General features: G+C 40.0%; 1 protein-coding gene across 1 annotated transcript; it reads left to right on the top strand.

The window, feature by feature from the left end:
- Nucleotides 1-226: 226 nt before the first annotated feature.
- On the top strand, nt 227-15,604 carry LOC132782004 (cytochrome b-c1 complex subunit 2, mitochondrial). Its single transcript, XM_060786631.2, has 14 exons — nt 227-344; nt 3,154-3,246; nt 3,354-3,503; nt 4,435-4,499; nt 4,676-4,732; nt 5,306-5,430; nt 6,839-6,936; nt 8,441-8,498; nt 8,596-8,691; nt 10,767-10,966; nt 12,549-12,629; nt 13,125-13,201; nt 14,657-14,810; nt 15,363-15,604. The coding sequence occupies exons 1-14, from the start codon at nt 309-311 to the stop codon at nt 15,444-15,446; spliced, it is 1,374 nt and encodes a 457-aa protein (XP_060642614.2). The 5' UTR covers nt 227-308; the 3' UTR covers nt 15,447-15,604.
- Nucleotides 15,605-20,054: the final 4,450 nt, after the last annotated feature.

Below are 20,054 nucleotides of genomic sequence, written 5' to 3'. Positions count from 1 at the left end.
TCCTGGGGTAAGAGCTGGTTCTTTCCTGTGACCCTCTAGTGACCTCTTGGGGAAACAGCTAGCTCTTTGCTGTGACCCTCTAGTGCAGTGGTTGGAGTCTTTCAATCAGCTGCGATAGGGAACCGGACGTGTCTTTGAGCAGACCATTTTGACCACACTCTTGAATCACATCTGGGGAGCAAGGCTTGAGAGTGTAGAAGCTCTATGATTTAGCTCTGCGCGGTGGATGCTGGGAACGGCGGGGACTTCCGCTTCCTGCGTAGCCATCTTGGCCTTCTTCCTGAGGGAGGGTTCGGAGTTCTGCAGCGATGAGGCCCATCCCGGCGGCGGCCCGGTGCCTCTCGGTGAGCGAGGGAGGCCGGGAGGGGAGCGGGGAAGGAGAGGCCCGGGCCAGGGGGGAGCGGGACGGAGCTTTGCCCCGGGAAGGGAAGGGAAGGGAAGAGGAGGGACGACCTTGGCGGAGCCCGGCGGGGAGCTGGAGCTGGAGGGCATCCGGGCCTTGCTCCCTCGGTAGTCCTTGGGGCGAGGAAGTAGCACCGCTATTCTGACTGTCATTGTTATTATTGTGTCACAGTATTATTATTATTGGTCTCTTTTTCATTATTGTAATTATTATTATTATTATTGGTCCTTAACACATTATTATTGGTCCCTGACACACTATTAGTATTATTTGTTCCTGTCACATTATTATTATTATTATTATTATTATTATTGGTCTTTGATACATTATTATTATTATTATTATTTGGGCCTGTCATTTTGTTACATTATTGTTATTAGTCCCTGACACAGTATTGTTATTATTATCATTGTATTGTCGAAGGCTTTCATGGCCGGAATCACTCAGTTCTTGTGGGTTTTTTCGGGCTATATGGCCATGTTCTAGAGGCATTTCTCCTGACGTTTCGCCTGCATCTATGGCAGGCTTCCTCAGAGGTCTGCTGGAGCTGGGAAAAAAGGGGTTTATATATCTGTGGACTGACCAGGGTGAGACAAAAGGCTTTTGTAAGTTGGGCTAGGTGTGAATCTTTTCAACTGACCACCTTGATTAGCATACAATGGGCTGACTGTGCCTGGAGCAAACTCTTAATGAAAGGTGCTTAGATGTCCCTGCCTGTTTTTCTCTCTGCTGTTTTAATTTTAGAATTTTTTAATACTGGTAGCCAGATTTTGTTCATTTTCATGGTTTCTTCCTTTCTGTTGAAATTGTCCACATGTTTGTGGATTTCAATGGCTTCTCTGTGTAGTCTGACATGGTGGTTGTGAGAGTGGTCCAGCATTTTTGTGTTCTCAAATAAAATGCTGTGTCCAGGTTGGTTCATCAGGTGCTCTGCTATGGCTGATTTCTCTGGTTGGAGTAGTCTGCAGTGCCTTTCATGTTCCTGGATTCTTGTTTGGGCGCTGCGTTTGGTGGTCCCTATGTAGACTTGTCCACAGCTGCATGGTATACGGTAGACTCCTGCAGAGGTGAGAGGATCCCTCTTGTCCTTTGCTGAACGTAGCATTTGTTGGATTTTCTTGGTGGGTTTGTAGATTGTTTGTATGTTGTGTTTCCTCATCAGCTTTCCTATGCGATCAGTGGTTCCCTTGATGTATGGCAGGAACGTGAAAGGCACTGCAGACTACTCCAACCAGAGAAATCAGCCATAGCATCATTATTTGTTCCTGCCACATTATTATTATTATTATTATTATTGGTCTCGGACACATTATTATTGGTCTCAAACACCTTAATATTGTTATTATTAGTCCCTGACACATTATTGTTATTATTATCATTGTTTGTTCCTGCCACATTATTATTATTATTATTATTATTATTGGTCTCGGACACATTATTATTGGTCTCAAACACCTTAATATTGTTATTATTAGTCCCTGACACATTATTGTTATTATTATCATTATTTGTTCCTGTCACATTATTATTATTATTATTATTATTATTGGTCTCGGACACATTATTATTGGTCTCAAACACCTTAATATTGTTATTATTAGTCCCTGACACATTATTGTTATTATTATCATTATTTGTTCCTGTCACATTATTATTATCATTATTATTATTATTGGTCTCGGACTTATTATTAGTCCCTGTCATATTTATTAATACCAGTATCATTATTTATTCCTGTCACATTGTTATTATTGTTATTATTGGTCTTTGACATATTATTATTAGTCCCTATCATATTATTAATATTATCATTATTTGTTCCAGTCACATTATTATTGTCATTATTATTGGTCTCTGACACATTATTATTATTAATCTCTGTCACATTATTAATGTTATTATCATTATTTGTTCCTGTTACATTATTATTATTATTATTTGACTCTGTCATATTGTTATTATTATTGCATTATTTTTATTATTATTTTTTCTATGTAATTTTGATGACGTTGCTTGTTGTATATGTTCTGGTTTTATTTTGCTGTAACATGTTGTCTGGGCTTGGCCCCATGTAAGCCACTCCGAGTCCCCATTGGTAGCAGGGTATAAATAAAGATTATTATTATTATTATTATTATTATTCGTTCTTGTCAAATTATTATTATTATTATTATTGGGCCCTGAAACATTATTATTATTATTATTATTATTCCCTGTCACATTATTAGTATTATTAGTTGGAATCACATTATTTATTTGTTTGTTTAGGAAATTTCTATCGCTTCTTTCTCTGCTTGCTGATTGAAGGCAGCTTACAGCATAGAAACATACAAATTCTAACAGTTAAATATATGTATTATTATTGGTCCTTGTCACATTATTATTATTATTATTATTATTTTACAAGAAATGAAACAGAAGTGATCTCGAGGCATCATTGTTCAAACAGAAGTTAATATTTTATCAAATGTAATTGTCAATTACTGTCAGTCAAGTCACCTTTGACTTACAGTGTCCCCATGAGCGAAGACATCCAAGATCACCTTATCTTCAACAACCCTGCCCCAGTCTTACAAACTCAGGGCTGTGACTTTATTGAGTCCATCCATCTTTTATGCTGCCTTTCCCCTTTCCTACTACTTCCCATACTTACCCATATTGTATTTTCTAATTAGTCTTGATTTTACTAATGAAAATGAAATGTATTTGGTCAAGCTCTAACTTTTGATTGTTCATGCTCTCTTGTTTAGAGGAGATGGTATTCTCTCAAAGTTGCACCAAATGCACAAGCTTCTGCGACAGCAGAAAGAGCGAAAATACAGCTGCACCCTCAAGAGCTTGAGGTCAGTCTAAAAGTTGAAATTGCTTTATGTTTTACTATTTTTTACAATTAGAAGCGATCAGAGAAGAACAGTGTGATTTTAACTGATGTCTCTTCACCTTAATGCAGATCACAAAACTGCCAAATGGTTTGGTGATTGCTTCTTTGGAAAATCATTCTCCAAATTCAAGAATTGGTGTCTTCATCAAAGCAGGCAGCAGATATGAGTCTAGCACCAATTTGGGTACCGCTCATCTGCTCCGTCTTGCATCAAACCTGGTGAGTTTTTCTCTTTTGATTAGGTTAGATTTGGGTTCCTGTTTAGAACTATGACCCTAAAATGGAGAGAGTGTGTAACCCATGGACCACATTGCATCATACAAGTCATCTGATATGACCTCCGAGAAAGAAGTGTTCCCCCAAAGTATGTTTGTGCCTCCCCCCCAAAAAAGCCTTTCCATTGTAAGCCTATCTCACCAGACCTTTTTGTTCCATAATTATAATTTTTGGTGGCCTCAGCTGTAAAAAAAATTCACCTCCAGTCTGAAACAGCAAAAAGAGTATGCTGTTAGGATTGAAAATTGGGCAGGTACAGCCCCATTGCAAAAGTCTTCACCATAGGTCATTGGGCACTGTTTTAAGTTTAAATAATTGTTTTATATTCTGTGGTTTTATCTCGTATTGTGTTTTTTTTTCTTGCATTGTTCCATGCACATTGTGCCGTATGTAAGCCCCAATCCCTAAAGTTGTTGTTGTTGTTATTTTTCACAGTGGTGGTAAATGTTCAGTATGAGTGCTATAAACTAAATATTCCTGCTACTATGTTAAGCAGAAACTAGTATACTTCTGGATTCCATTTTTGGGGAGAAGCAGTTTCCAATCAAGGTTAAGTCAAAATTGTGCCAACCTATGATTACAGACACACAGCCTATAGCTTGTTTTGATGTTGGAATTGAATAAATATGGTCTGTAATAGATTGATAAGCTCAACGTTTTGCCACTTGAGCCCCCCCCCCCCCCAACCCCTTCTCTAGTAAGAACTCTCCCACTTCTGAAGTAAATAAACCAATCCCACTTCTGAAGTAAATAAGCCAATGATTTCCAACTTGGCTGATGTTCTTTACTGATTCATAGTCACATTAAAATTATTTTTGAAGAACTTTGACATGATATTAGCAGTTGATGCTTAAAATGTTGTTTTTTCCTGCAGACTACAAAAGGAGCCTCTTCCTTCAGGATAACCCGTGGCATTGAAGCTGTTGGCGGTAGCCTAAGGTTTGTAATTCCTTGAGGCTCGTCTGTCTTTTGAAGAAATCTGTGGCAATGGGGTTTCATGTTAAGGGTGATAAAGAAACCATACCTAAAGAGGAACCTTAACTGCAAATCCATGCAGTAGACTTGGTATTAACACATTCAAATCCTGAAAATGTCTTTCTCAAATTCTCCTTTAGTGTGACTTCTACTAGAGAGAACATGGTTTATTCGGTTGAATGTTTGCGTGACTATATGTAAGTATCCTCATGTATAGCAAATTGCTTTTCAAGGCATTTAGCAAGCTTTCTGATCCTTGGAGCTACAAAAAGTCATTGCACAATAATATTTTTTCTCCATCTCTTGAATTATGCAGTCCTGTTTTATTCTCAGAATTTTGACACATAGTTGTTTGTTAACCAGAAAATAAGAAGTTCTTTCTTTCTTTATATTTCCTTTTTCTTTTTCCTGAGTACATTGCCTTTTTCAGATTTCCCTGATCATGGGACTATTGTACGTTTCTGCCTTCAAGAGGTTCACACTAAAATGTCTCCACACATTTGAGTGCTCTCTAGCTACTTTTTGTACATACATTTGGAAGGAAGATTTTACATTGCTTTTTCTCCTGCCTCCCTCAAATATGTGTCTTCCATATTTTTATACTAGGACTCCCATTGGCCCAAGCCAGCATGCTAACTGTTAATACACATGTCTCTTAAAAAGTTTTATATTATATGTCTTATCCTTGACATATTTTGCAATTTAAGGAACACTGGTTGTTTTGAGTCTTCTTAAATATATATATATATAACTTTGCTTAATTTATTCAGAGATACTGTCCTGGAATATCTAATAAATGTTACTACGGCTCCAGAATTCAGGCGCTGGGAAGTAGCTGGTGTGAATCCCCGCTTAAGAATTGACAAGGCAATTGCCTTTCAAAACCCGCAAGTTGGTAAGTGTTCCTAAAATGCTAGACTCCCAACAATATTTTTTTTAAAGATAAAGAAGCTTTTTTCGGTTGCAGTGATTCTCAGCCTGTGGGTCCCCAAGTGTTTTGGCCTACAACTCCCAGAAATCCCACCCAGTTTACCAGCTGTTAGGATTTCTGGGAGTTGAAGACCAAAACATCTAGGGACCTACAGGTTGAGAACCACTGTGTTAGAGGTTATATTAGGCAGAGGCCAAATGTGTGACATCACCTTTCTCTTTGTCTAGCCTTCTTTTTCTCTCTCTCTCCTTCCTTCCTGGTGGAAGAAGGGGCAGATTGCCCTTGCCAGAACTTGTTGCTTCCAGGGAGTTTTTAAAAATGGCCTTCATATCTGCTTTTTTGTTTAATCGAAACTAGCTTTGTGTGAGTATCATCACAGTCTTTCTCTGATTGTACTAGGGAGAAACTAACAAAATAAACCCCATGAACCACCTCTAGTACTAAATTTTTGTCTTTGGAAATTGAAGATGTATTCTGTTAAGGATGTTTAATGTGGTATTTCATAAGAAAGTGGAGATATGGAATTGGACAGCATGCCTATGTGTCAAGTTGAGTTTCAGTGGCAGCTTTTGAAATGAAACCTGTTTTTCAAAGAAACTACTTTTGTGGACTATGAGATTTCCTTAGCCCTTTGATTGCTAGACAGTTTCAATGGGCTGAAGGACAATTCTAGATATTTCTTACACAAGCATTCAGTAATTCCAGATATTTCTGGAATTCAGTTCCCACAATCTCTTGACATTATAGGAACTGAGAATTTTAGTCCAACAATATTTTGTGTGCCATTGCACACCCTGCTTTAGAAAACATTGGTGCTCTTTTTCCAGTAGATAATAAATAAATAATGCTTTCTTTATGCCCCATAACCATCTCCCATAGGGATTCGGGGCGGCTTACAAAATAGCACTCAATGGTGCCATACAACACATAAAATGAAATATATCAACATATAAAATCAATAACACATTTACATAAAAGCAGACATACAAAATTAACAAAAGTAATCTCCGTTAAACAGAGTCAGTTAATATGGCTATAGCCATTGATTAAAAGATCCATATAATCAATTTAGCATACCAGCTGTATACCCATCAGAGAATAGATTTAAGGTGCTAAAGTAATAGGCAATCAGTCTGGCTACTATCTTAAACATTGTCAAAAGTCTGCTGAAAAAACATGTTTTTAGCTCTCCAAATTTGCTGTAGTGTGGAGGCTTGCCTAAGTTCCCTGGGGAAGGCGTTCCAGAGCCACGTGGTCCATTTGTGCAAGGATATTACTTTATTGTTTAAGGCAAGCTCTGTATAGACAGCTTAAGCATGAGTACCTTTGGGTCATTTCTGTGATATAGTAAAACCCTTTCTTTTATGTGCAGGTGTCCTTGAAAATTTGCATGCAGCAGCTTATCGAAACGCCCTTTCCAATTCCTTATACTGTCCAGACTATATGGTTGGGAAGATTACATCAGAACAAGTACGTCTGAATATTGGCCTTGTCCTAAGATGTTATAGTGAAGCCTGTGGTTTGACCTCAGGCTTATATGCTCATATTTCACTTTCAATTCTCTGCTTCCTGGTTTGCAATAATCATAATTGGAACGTGATTAAAAGCCTCCTGGGGCAGTGGCAAAATTGTAATTCAATTATGATTTAGAGTATCTTACAATTTAGATACTGTATCTCCAGTTGGATCTCAGGTAGCAAATTGTGGGAAATGCCTGTCTCTTCTTGAGGCCAGAGAGGTCCACTGCCAGTAGCAGTTGATGGAACTTGGGTAGTACTGGCAGACATTTGCCACTAATGAGGTTTGATGGGAGCGGAAGAGTCCAAGAAACGTCCCTGGTCTTCACACATGCCATTATTGTGCTTTTAATGAGGGTTGTGTTCCTTCAGTGGAAGTGCCACCACTCTGGTATTTATTTCTCGTGTCAGGGGCAGACCAAACAGTTGCATTGCATTTTTTAACAAACAAACAAACAAAACACAAAGTTTGCAAGCTTGGTAGTTGATTAAATGTCCTTTGACCAGTAGCTGGCCCCTTGGAGTGCCTCTGGTGTTGCCACAAGAAGGTCCTCCATTGTGCATGTGGCAGGGCTCAGGTTGCATTGCAGCAGGTAGTCTGTAGTTTGCTCTTCTCCACACTCGCATGTCATGGATTCCACCTTGTAGCCCCATTCCTTAAGGTTGGCTCTGCGTATCGTGGTGCCAGAGCGCAGTCTGTTCAGCACTTTCCAAGTCGCCCAGTCTTCTGTGTGCCCAGGAGGGAGTCTCTCATTTGGTATCAGCCATTGATTGAGGTTCTGGGTTTGAGCTTGCCACTTTTGGACTCTCGCTTGCTGAGGTGTTCCAGCAAGTGTCTCTGTAGATCTTAGAAAACGATTTCTTGATTTAAGTCATTGACGTGCTGGCTGATATCCAAACAAGGGATGGGCTGGAGATTCCACTGCCTTGGTCCTTTCACTATTGGTTGCTACTTCCCGGCGAATGTCAGATGGTGCAATACCGGCTAAACAGTGTAATTCCTCCAGTGGTGTAGGGCGCAGACTCCCCATGATAATGCAGCATGTTTCATTAAGAGCCACATCTACTGTTTTAGCATGGTAAGATGTGTTCCACACTGGGCATGCATACTCAGCAGCAGAGTAGCATAGCACTATGCTACCACTCTGGTAATCTACAAGTATTAGAAGGGCTTCGTATTGTGTGTGTTTAGCATGTAGGATTTGTGTTGAGCAATGGCTAACTAGCTTATATCGCTTTAAAACAGAGATCTGACAAAGCCATTGAATGAATGCCAAGTTATGAATGAATAATCAAGTTATATAGGTTTAACCTTTAAGTTCAGATGCAGCATATTATACAATTGGGGAAGCATCTGGTAAAAATAGAGATGTATCTTTGATGTGAGCCCACAAGACTCTGCTTACATTTCTACTCTAGATAAAATATTAAAATGTGTATCCCTGTCTTCATCACAGCTGCACCAGTTTGTACAGAACAACTTTACAAGTGCCCGAATGGCTCTGGTGGGACTAGGTATGTCAGCTGACCTCTGCATCTTAAAGCTGTGCTGTATTCTTTTAAATAGAGATAAGCCCTGCATTGTTCTGTCTGACTCAGGTGTTTCTTGCAGGTGTCAGCCATTCTGACCTGAAACAAGTGGGAGAACAGTTTTTAAATATTCGCAGTGGTGCTGGCTTAGCTGGTGAGAAGGCCCAGTATCGTGGAGGTAAATGCATTGCGCTGAGTTCTTCCATGCTAATAGAGATGTGGTTAATAAATCACACTGATGACTAAGCTTGTCTTACAAACCAATCTCTTGCTGTGAAACCATCTGTTGGCTTGCAACCTTGCACAGCTCTCCTGCAGTTATTGTATTTTGTTTAACTCTGTATGAACAGACAGCCTTTTCAGGCCCCTTAATGTATACTAGGATAATTTATAAAATATTACAGCTCCATCTTTTCCCAGTATATTTGTCTTAACCCACATTCTCTGGCAAGGAATTAGTAATGATGTCTGGTCTTCACAGAACGTACGAAAAAGATCTTGGCGTCCTCATGGATAACAAGTTAAACATGAGCCAACAATGTCATGCGGCGGCTAAAAAAGGCAATGAGATTTTTGCCTACATAAATAGGAGTCTAGTGTCTAGAGCCAGAGAAGTCACACTACCTCTCTATTCTGCCTTGGTCAGACCCCACCTGGAATAACACTGTGTCCAATTCTGAGCACCACAATTGAAGGGAGATGTTGACCCACTGGAAGTGTCCAGAGGAGGGTGACTAAAATGATCAGGGGTCTGGAGAACAAGCCCTATAAGGAGTGACTTAAAGAGCTAGGTATGTTTAGCCTGCAGAAGAGAAGCTGAGAGAAGACATGATGGGGGGCATGTATAAATATGTGAGGGGAAGTCAGAGGGAGGAGGGAGGAAAGAGCAGGCTTGTTTTCTGCTGCCCTGGAGACTAGGACGCGGAACAATGGTTTCAAAGCACAGGAAAGAAGATTCCACCTGAACATGAGGAAGAACTTCCTAACTGTGAGAGCTGTTCAGCAGTCAAACACTCTGCCCCAGAGTGTGGTGGGGGCTCCTTATTTGGGGGCTTTTAAACAGTGGTTGGAGGGGCATCTGTTGGGGGTGCTTTGAATGTGATTTTCCTGCTTCCTTGTAGAGGATTGGACTGGTTGGCCCATGAGGTCTCTTCCAACTTTATGATTGTATGAAACACGATAAGATGCCATATCTCAAAAAAGTCATCCTTTGGATTAGTAATAGGCAATGTGGCCAACCAAATGATGATGAACTGCAAGTTCGATCTGTCCTAGCCAAGATATTCAGTAATAAGTGGCAATAGGAGTTGGAGTTAAACACCATTTGGAAGGACATATGGTCCTCTCCCCCTAATCTAGATAATCCAGTCTATTTTAATTGACAGCTGTACCCCAGAGTCTTAGTTGGGGAGAGACCCTTGACATCACTGGCTTGATCTTTTTAACTGAAGCTACCAGGATAGAAGGAGGTTGAACTCAGTGTCCCTTGTAGTCCATTCCAACCCTATGATTCTGTGAACCTTTTTCAAGGACAGCACATTCTCTGCTACTGAACTAAGAATCCTCCATGTATCCCCCCCCCCAAATCACAACAATCCTTTGATGAATTAAACAATAAGACTTGAGCCTCAATAAATTTTATGGCTGTTCAAAGTTTTGAATTCAAGATGGTATAGGTTTAAGTCTCAGGGCCCCTGTTGCTACATCATGCGGGTCTGTAAGCCCTGATTTGCTGCCCTAAACAAGTGCCAAATTCCAACTCTTGGACACTTTGAAAATCCTGCACAATGTGTTTTGTCAGTGTCTTGGGTCTCAAGATCCTGTTGGGCTCTAAACTCTGTACTCACTATAATTTATGGCAAAGGAATTCACTATTGGCTGAAAATGTAATTGGATCATTCCAAGAAACGGCATTATAGCATAAATGGAGATTTTTCCAACTGTGTCCAGAGAACTCTGCTGTTTTTGAAAGCAAGGTGAGGGATCTTCAGTTACTAAATTGGTAACTTCAGGCAAATTTCCCTGAAAGTGAATATCTCTACCACCATTGAGCCCTACAGCTTGATGGGATTTTTTTTTTTAAGGAAACACTTACTGGCTGACAGGCAAATATACACAATGTCTGCCATAGTCCTTTCCAACACATATAGTTTCCCAGGCAGATTCATAGTGGATTCTCAGCTCACCAACTTTAGTAGTAATGTTGATGCTAGTACTTTAACTAGCCGGTAAAATGTCTTATCTTTTTTGAAGGTGAAATCCGAGAGCAGAATGGCGAGAGTCTTGTTCATGCTGCTGTTGTAGCAGAAGGAGCTGCCACAGGAAGTGCCGAGGCAAATGCATTCAGTGTCCTTCAACATATTCTTGGGGCAGGGCCTCTTGTTAAGAGAGGAAGCAGAGTTACCAGTAAGCTTACCCAGGCCATTGCAAAGGCATCTTCCTCGCCGTTTGATGTAAGTACTTGGGCTTGTTTTTATTATTTTACCAAAGCAAAGAGAGGGCAGAGAGAAATAATACGCCACGAATATTTTTGGAAGGATTATGTATATGGTTTTTGTACAAAACACACAGCAAAAATAGCATTTCTTGCACAGATCCCTTTCTAATGAATGGGAATTGCATCTGCTATAGGTTCTCAGTGGATTGTGACATTGGGTTTTGTCCATGTTGTCACATTTAAATATTTGATCCTTATACAAAGATCAGTTAGTAGACATTCTAAAAATATATACATGTATCTTGACAAAATGGCTTATATGTATTTTATTCTATATGTATTTTAATTCTATTGTTGATGTATGATGTTTTAGATTGTCCTCTTAGCATTGAATCCTTGCTGTCAGCCGGTCTGAGTCCCTCTACGGAGGTAGAGAAGATCAGGATATAAACGTTTTAAATAAATAAATAAATGTAATAAAAGTGAAAATATGTATATGTGTATGTAGCTGGGGTGTCCACTTACACAGAAAGGCTCCTGCCTCCACAAACAGCTATATCTGCCCTACTCAAAAGACACCAACAGCCCTTCCTGTAATGACATTGCAAGTTATAGTGAGCACCATGAGTATGTTCAAGAGCCCTGCCAATGTCCTCCACAAACACCATACTTCCCACCACCCAAGTGAAGGCTTTCATATGAGACAATTTCATCCTAGATTTTCTGTTTTTCCTCCATCCCAGACACCTGAGTGTTTTTGATTCTCTCCATTAGTGTGGAATTTGCATGATCCCACCCACTACCTCTCCCTTAACCCTTTCCTATTCCTTTCTATGTCACACAGCAGACAGAAGAATTAATCAGTAACTGAACATACTAGAGAGAGAGGTTTAGGGAGAATTCACCATGATTTTAGAAGTTGTTGGTATTATGAACACATGCACTGATGAATCTGGACCAAACTTGGCACACAAATCTGATATGCTAAAAATTTATTACAGGAGTTTGGGGGGAACTGACCTTCATTTCACCCACAACCAGGGAAACTGACCTCCACTGATGATGGATCTGGGCCAAACTTGACACACAGGACCTCCATGAGTAACTCAACCTACTGGAGGAGTTTGAGAGGACTGACTCACCTTAGTGGGAGTTGTAGTTTACCCTACAGCCAGAGAGCACACTGAACCCCACCGATGATGCATCTAGAGCAAACTTGCCCAATGTAACAAACTTTAAGTACTGATGGAGTTTCAATTTAAAATTGCCTTTCTCAAATAACCCAGGCAACTCCAAGTAACCGAGCTAGTATTTTAATAATAACCAGTTACTGTAAATGCAGGAAGCACATGCAGTCTCGAAAGAGGTGTTTCCCTTTCCTTCATTCGGGTAGGAATGCCGCTTCTCTGCTGAACTCAGTCATAAGCCCAAAACTATTATTTAGTTCAGATGTATTTCTAGAGTAATACAAATAAATTATTACACAGTTAGAAATGTAGTTATTGGCTATAGGTCCTTAACCAAAGAAAGGGAAAGGGAAAAAATCTGGTCTGTATCAATTCCAGCAGCTTTAAGTGCCAAAATTACTTATTTTGCAGGCAGCAGCATTTAATGTGAATTATGCCGATTCTGGACTCTTTGGGATTTATACCATTTCTCAGGCTTCTGCTGCTGGAGAGGTATGTCATTGTTTGGTCAAGTTACCTAGAAATATTTTCAACCTGCAAGTTTTGATAAGAATAAATTTCCTCTGCTTTATAGAGTTTAATAAATAAATGATGTGTTTCTGGCACTACAGTGTTCTGCTTCCAGGAAGGATATCCTAAAAATAACAATGATGAACTTTTACTTAGCATAGAGAGAGAGAGAGATGCACTTCTGTCGGAAATCTCATAGGAAACTTGGGTGATTTTAGCTGTAGGAACAAGTAGATCTCATTGGGAGGGAATTATATTATATATTGTTAATTGAGTGCATGTTTGGCATACTGAAGCTTTCACGTTAAGTCCCTAGTATCTCCTTCCAATCTACAAAATTCACACAAGAAGCATTTTAATACATTATAGTATCTTTTGTATATAGCAAAATGTGTGTTTGGCACCTGGGAGTGGACAGGACAATTTGAACTGCTGCAGACAGACGTAATTTTTATTTATTTGTATTTTGGAACCAAGGTAATCAAAGCTGCGGTAGGCCAGGCGAAGGCTATTTCCCAGGGTGGACTGACTGATGCAGAAGTCACAAGAGCCAAGTAAGTTGTCTTCCCAAAGCTATTCTTGTGGTGGAAGTGTGCTCAAAATCCAGAAATGTTGAATGAATTATAATTGTCCCATTTCTGGCAAACCTTTTAATTTTTCATAAAATCAGGCTACATTTCCTGATGCATGAAAGAAAAAGGATATAATTTCTTATCTTGCAATTTGTGGCCATCTGTTGAATAGAAACAAAATTAGTTTGGTGATTAGGAACACCTCCCTTCTCACTATGTTCTGAGAGATGTGGGGAAACCACCAAAGCCAAAAGGCATCCTCCTTTCTGCTTTGCTTGCCATGCAAATTCTGACTGAGTGGCTCAAAACCATAATAGCCTCTTAATATATTCCTATCAGGAGTAGTTGTTTGCATACAGAGATGATTTTTCATTATATGTAGTTAGCCTTGGATTGGCTGCTTCTTCCAATCTGCAATTCTGATTTTTTTAAAAATCAGTGGTATTCCCTATTAATCACCAGCTGCAGTAAGTCTTGCCAACCAAAAGGTTGACTTTCGAAGGCCAGGTCAGGATGAACTCCTGACCTTCAGCCCAGCTCCATTTTAGCGGGAAGCATTAGCATTGAACGGTTGTGTTGTTAAAGTGTGAAGTTTGGAAGCCTGCACAAACGGTCGGTCAATGCGACTTAAGCAATGCGCAGTCATTGAATTCTTGACAGCAGAAGGTGTCACCCCAAAGGAGATTCATCAGAGAATGCAAGCTGTTTATGATGATTTTGTTGATGTGAGTACTGTGCGTCGTTGGGCGAGTAAGTTTAAAGATGTTGAGGTGGGAACATACGACTTGCGTGACTTGTGTGACAAACAACCACCAAGTTTCACAAGCAGAAGGTTGACAGATTGATTCAGGATGATCGTTGTATCAGATTTAGCACCATCTAACTTCCATCTGTTCCCAATAATGAAAGAAGATCTGCGGGGACATCATTATGCTTCTGATGAAGACGTTGAGAGAACTGTGAGGCACTGGTTGTGTCGACTTCTTCTGTGACAGTTTCAAAAAACTTGTTCATTGTTGGCAGAAATGTATCCAATTGTCTGGTGATTATGTGGAAAAGTGAATAGTGGTAGTTAAAGAGCACATTCTAAGGATTATTTCTGCATTTGATTTATTAAAATATTCCCATCCAAACCCAAGTAACGAAGATGGAGGCATTACTTTTCATTCAACCCTCGTATGTTGTCTGTCTTGTCATCGTATAATCGTCATTTAATGTTTGCTGTATATGTGTTCTGTGATCCGCCTTGAGTCCCCTTCAGGGTGAGAAGGGTGGAATATAAATACTGCAAAAAAAGTAAATATTTCTGCAGAAAATGCTAGATATGTTAGATACAGCATATTATATCCTTTCAGAAAGAGCTTAGAAATGTCCATGATACTTATAAAGGAGGAGATATTGCTGAACTCACCTTTGTTTTTCAAAAATCTTTGACAGAAACCAGCTGAAGGCCGCTTTCTTGATGTCTGTTGAGTCTTCAGAAGGTTTGCTTGATGAAATTGGCTCCCAGGCCCTCGCCTCTGGGACGTATGCCTCGCCAGCCTCTGTCGTTGAGAAGATAGATTCTGTGACCACCGCCGACATTGTGAATGTAAGCCACGCGCCAGTAACTAATGTTATAACATTATCAGCGACTGTACTGAATAGAATTCCATCTATGAATTTAAAAAATGGAGAAGTGGGAGTCGTTCAATGCTATTAAAAAAATAAATGATCGACTACTTTGTGTCATCAAAGTGTTGGAGCTTTGCTTCTCAGGCTTCTAATTTCAGAAGCAATACTTGTTGTGCCCAGAGTTTTCTGTGTAGTGGCTCCTAGACTGTGAAGTCCTCTACTCAAATTTATTTGACAAGTGCATATGCTGTTAATTTGGGGGCATTAAGTGAAAGTATTTGCCCACGTTTTGGGTGCTCACTGTCTTCGAACAGTGGGTTTGCTTCTCATTTTTATAATTGTTCCCTTGGAGACCGAGATCTAGTAGAATGATGAGAAGATGAATTGATTTTATGCCCCAAAATCATCCTGTCTAGAAACAACACAATTCATTGAATGTTTAGGAACAGAGATATTTTTGAAATGCATTTCTTGCACTTCCTTGAATGTTAACATTTCCTCATGTGCAATTTTTCTGCTTAATTTTCAGGCTGCAAAGAAATTTGCTAGTGGAAAGAAGTCAATGGCAGTCAGCGGGGACTTGGCACATACTCCTTTTGTTGATGAGTTGTAAGAATTAAATCAGGGGAACAACTTCAAAACAAACTCGGTTCTAAGGCAGTGGCATTGACACCTAGGATCATCTTGCATTATTATTTATAAGTTCCTAGTGCTTTGGGTCTATCAGTGTGCACAGATGGAATAAAGTTCAGAACTCATGATCTTACAGGATTCTTAGCAGCTCTGTGTCTTCTGTACTCATTGTGGTCTGTTGTAATTATGTAGCCCTTAGGTCGATTCCAGCTTAAGGCAAACCTTACTCGGAGATCTGCCATTGCTTTTCTCTGAGGCTCAGAGAATGTGACTTGTCCAGGGCCTCCCATTGGATTTCTATGCCTTAGAGCAGGGATTGAAACCCTGCTCTCTCATTGTACTTGTTCAGTACTGAGACCACGATATCATACTGGCTCTCTTTCCTTCCTTTATAGCGGTGGTTCTCAACCTGTGTGTACCCATATGTTTTGGCCTTCAAGTCCCAGAAATCCTAACAGCTGGTCAACTGGCTGGGATTGCTGAGAGTTGTAGGCCAAAACACCTGGGGACCCACAGGTTGAGAACCATTGCTTTATAGCATATCTTAAAACTACAATATTTCTTCAATTCTAAGACACTTTATAAACATCTCTAAAAATGGGGTGTGCCTTTAAATCAAAGGTGTATCTCATATATTTTTATTGGTGGTGGTGGGACTGAAATTAGGGTGAAGAAATACAGTATTATCAATATTTACAAGCAATCTGTACACCGTTTAGTGGAAAGATAGGATTAAGATGTAATAATAATAATAATAATACACTTTATTTATATTCCGTTTTATCTCCCCGGAGATACTCAGAGCGGATTACAGTTTTATACAAAGAAGGCGAACACTCAATGCCTGTTACACAGTAAACAACGGCATACAATACACAGACAGAGGTAAAGGCCTTCCATTTTACCATGCCAAGGAGCCTGTTGTCCATAGACTTCTCTGATCGTGTTGGTGGCATGTCTGCATGGGGCGCCCTTTTCCTTCCCTACCAAGGTGACACCTATTGATCTACTCACATTACATGCTTTTGAACTGCTAGGTTGGCGGAAGCTAGGGCTGATAGCCAGGAGCTCACCCCGATTCGCAGTCAAATGGATGGTTGCATTTTCCTGTATTGTACATCTGTTTAAGATAATTTTGGTGGCCTTTTTGCAAATTCTTGCAGCATCTTCTGTAAGTCAGCTGGGTGGCACTGTGTGGACAGGATCAGGGATGGGCCTCTAATCTGTGAATCACATAGATCCTTATTTGGCATTATCTCTCCTGGTTTTTAGATTACCACTTTACAATTTCTTGGGGGTGGTGTGTATGTGTGTGTCTCTTTTCTTAATGGCATTGTTTTCCTATTAGTTGATTTGAATTCAGTTGTGATTCATTTGCACTATATTGTAGAATCTGTTAGGATGGAAATGTGAAAGATATACATGTTTCGGAATTCTCATTAATTCTGTCCATGTATCTCCTTAAACCTAAATGAGGGATTTTCCCTCATCCCAGGTAAAGTTTGGAATCATGAATGGTCTTCAACCCCAAACTTGTGGAGCTTCGTAAAATGTTTAAAAGTGTTAGGCTTTTTTAGGGATTTTTTAAGGGTGTGTTTTGAAAGATGAGATAAAGATAATTTAAAAATATAGAAGACAAGGAGCAGCTTTGTCTAACTGGGGAAACTCCAGCCATCAGGATTTTCAGGTGCAGTTTGACAACCATATGCTAAACAAAAGAGGCCAAGCAGTCTAGCATACACATACATTTTAGAGAAAATAAGGGGTTGTGGTTAGAAGTTTAGAACAACTCCCTTATCTTTCCTCATGGATAACCTCAACATATGTGTGCTTGCAAGTAATATTGGGGTTTTTTTAAAAAAGTGTATTCATTTTAGTACATTAGAATTATCTTGAGGTTTATGCTATTACTTCTAAAAGTGGAAAACAACGGCATGCTAGTCTTGCAGATCTAGTTTGAAGTTTGTCTAATAGACATTTAAAAACACGACGTCTGCAAGAGTGTTAAGATTATCTATATTAAAAAGATGCCCCTTGTTTCAAAAACCAGGTTTTCAGATCATCAACTGGATGAATCTTATTATTAGTTGCAGGATGGCAAGTGTGAGAAAGAATCCTGCTAGAGAGACCCAGTTCCTGGAAGTGTGAAACTATTGCCTGTTTATTTATATTCATAAGCAAACTTATCAAGCCAAAATGCATCAGATACAGAAGATGAAGACATTGATGACGCATCAGTGGGATGTTGTTTCATAATCCAGTATGGTGAGGAAGAGATTAAATATGAACTTGAAGTCTCCATATCACTTTCCTCTTTAGAATCTGAATGGATCATGATGTCACAACCAATGTCTGAACCCACAGTAAATGTATATGTTTTCCTCTCAACGATGTGCCAGTCTTTAGAGATCCATTTTGGTTGGTTAGATGGCTCAAAAGAAACGGACTGTACAGCCCTCACATTAGGAAAAGTCTCTGAGAGCACACTTCTGCTGCTGACAGGAGCCCCTGTGACTCCAGTTCGAGTGCAGATGCCGTCCTCGTCGAAGCAAACTGTTTGGGTCCCGCCAGCCACTTTGTCCTCTTTGTTGCCACCACTGCAAGGAAGGTGGTCAGTAACAATCTCATCAGAGCCTTCGCTGCTTGTCCACGCTTCTTCGCTGGCACAGCTTGAGGTCCTAAAATTTACAATGCAATTAGTTTTGCGAAGTATTTGTTTCCCAAAAGACAAGTACAGGCAGTCCACGAGTTACAAACATCCAACTTACATACAACTCATTGTTTAGAATGGGGGTGAGGCAACTGAATTACTGTGTTGCAAAATGATGCATGCCTAAAAGGTGTGTCACCAACATAAAGCTCTGTTGTAGTATGTTGCAAAACTAGTGTTGCCTTCATTTAGCTATTAATTTTGGACCAATGTTTTATGTGTTTGGTTGATATAAAAGAAAACAGCAATGTGGAATCCCAACTTTTTTTTCAGTTCAGCAAAATATCTTAATTCTGAGAGTGCCTTGGACTGCAAGAAGATCCAACCAGTCCATACTTTAGGAAATAAAGCCCAACTGCTCACTGGAGGGAAGGATATTAGAGGCAAAGATGAAGTACTTTGGTCACATCACGAGAAGACAGGAAAGCTTAGAGAAGACACTGATCCTGGGGGAAATGGAAGGAAAAAAGGAAGAGGGGCCGACCAAGGGCAAGATGGATGGATGGCATCCTTGAAGTGACTGGCTTGACTCTGAAGGAGCTGGGTGTGGTGATGGCCAACAGGGAGCTCTGGTGTAGGCTGGTCCATAAAGTCACGAAGAGTCGGAAGCGACTGAACGAATAAACAACAACAATCTTACTTCTCAAGGTTGCCCTGTTAGAGTGAGTCCATTTATTCTCCATCAGAGTTGTTGCATAGGCAGAACATTATGAAAGCCAAGTGATTGTGTTTTGCCAGGCATGGTTACACCCAATGTGACTGATGTAAAATAAATGGTTGAATAATATTTGCAGATGACTTGGCTTAGGGGTAACAGTTCCATGTCAATGGAGTTTTTGCTCCCAATAATAATAATAATAATAATAATAATAATAATAATAATAATGTGGTTCAAGTTGGGAGGCATCATTAAAACAAGAGATAAAACACTATTAATAGACATACAATAAGACATACGGAGTTAAAATGCAAGTTAAAATCCACTAATGTAATACAGATTAAAATTCACAAAATTGACCAGGTTATTGATATGATAAGATACGATCCTACTCTGAAACACTAGAGAGCCATAGAACAGACATACAGATACCCATGAGCTGGGGAAATGATCTTCCTGTGTTCCTGTTTGGTGATAATGTCCCGTTTGGTGATTATGCCCTTATTTAAAAAAGCTGAGTTCAGTCTAGGTATTTTACTAGGGGTTTTGGCCTGCATAAATAGGAGTATAGTGTCTAGATCCAGGGAAGTCATGCTCCCCCTCTATTCTGCCTTGGCCAGACCACACCTGGAATCACACTGTGTTGGAATCACACTGTGTCCAATTCTGGGCATCACAATTGAAGGGAGATGTTGACAAGCTGAAAAATGTCCAGAGGAGGGCAACTCAAATGATATAGGGTCTGGAGATCAAGCCCTATGAGGAGCAGCTTAAAGAGCTGGGCATGTTTAGCCTGCAGAGGAGAAGGCTGAGATGAGACATGATTAGGGCCATGGATCAAGATGTGAGGGGAAGTTACAGGGAGGAGGGAATGAAGCGTGTTTTCTACTGCCCTGGAGACTGATGTGAAAGAATGGCTTCAAACTACAGGAAAGGAGATTCCACCTGAACATAAGGAAGAAATTCCTAATTTGTGAGAACTGTTCAGCAGTGGAACTCTCTGGCCTGGAGTGTGGTGGAAGCTACTTCTTTGAAGCCTTTTAAGCAGAGGCTAGATGGCCATCTGTTTGGGGTGCTTCTTGGCAGGGGGTTGGACTGGATGGCCCACGAGGTCTCTTCCCGCGCTATGATTCTAACTGCTTCCCGTTTTTGAAGAATACAGCTGCTGGTTTTGTCCGCCAGCCGAGCTTTCCATTACTTGTTTTCTCCATTCCTTATGT

Source organism: Anolis sagrei, chromosome X, assembly GCF_037176765.1.
Source record: "Anolis sagrei isolate rAnoSag1 chromosome X, rAnoSag1.mat, whole genome shotgun sequence".
NCBI classification, from domain to species: Eukaryota; Metazoa; Chordata; class Lepidosauria; order Squamata; family Dactyloidae; genus Anolis; species Anolis sagrei.
The sequence above is the reverse complement of the archived record's forward strand: the minus strand, read 5'-3'. Positions and strand labels throughout refer to the sequence as shown.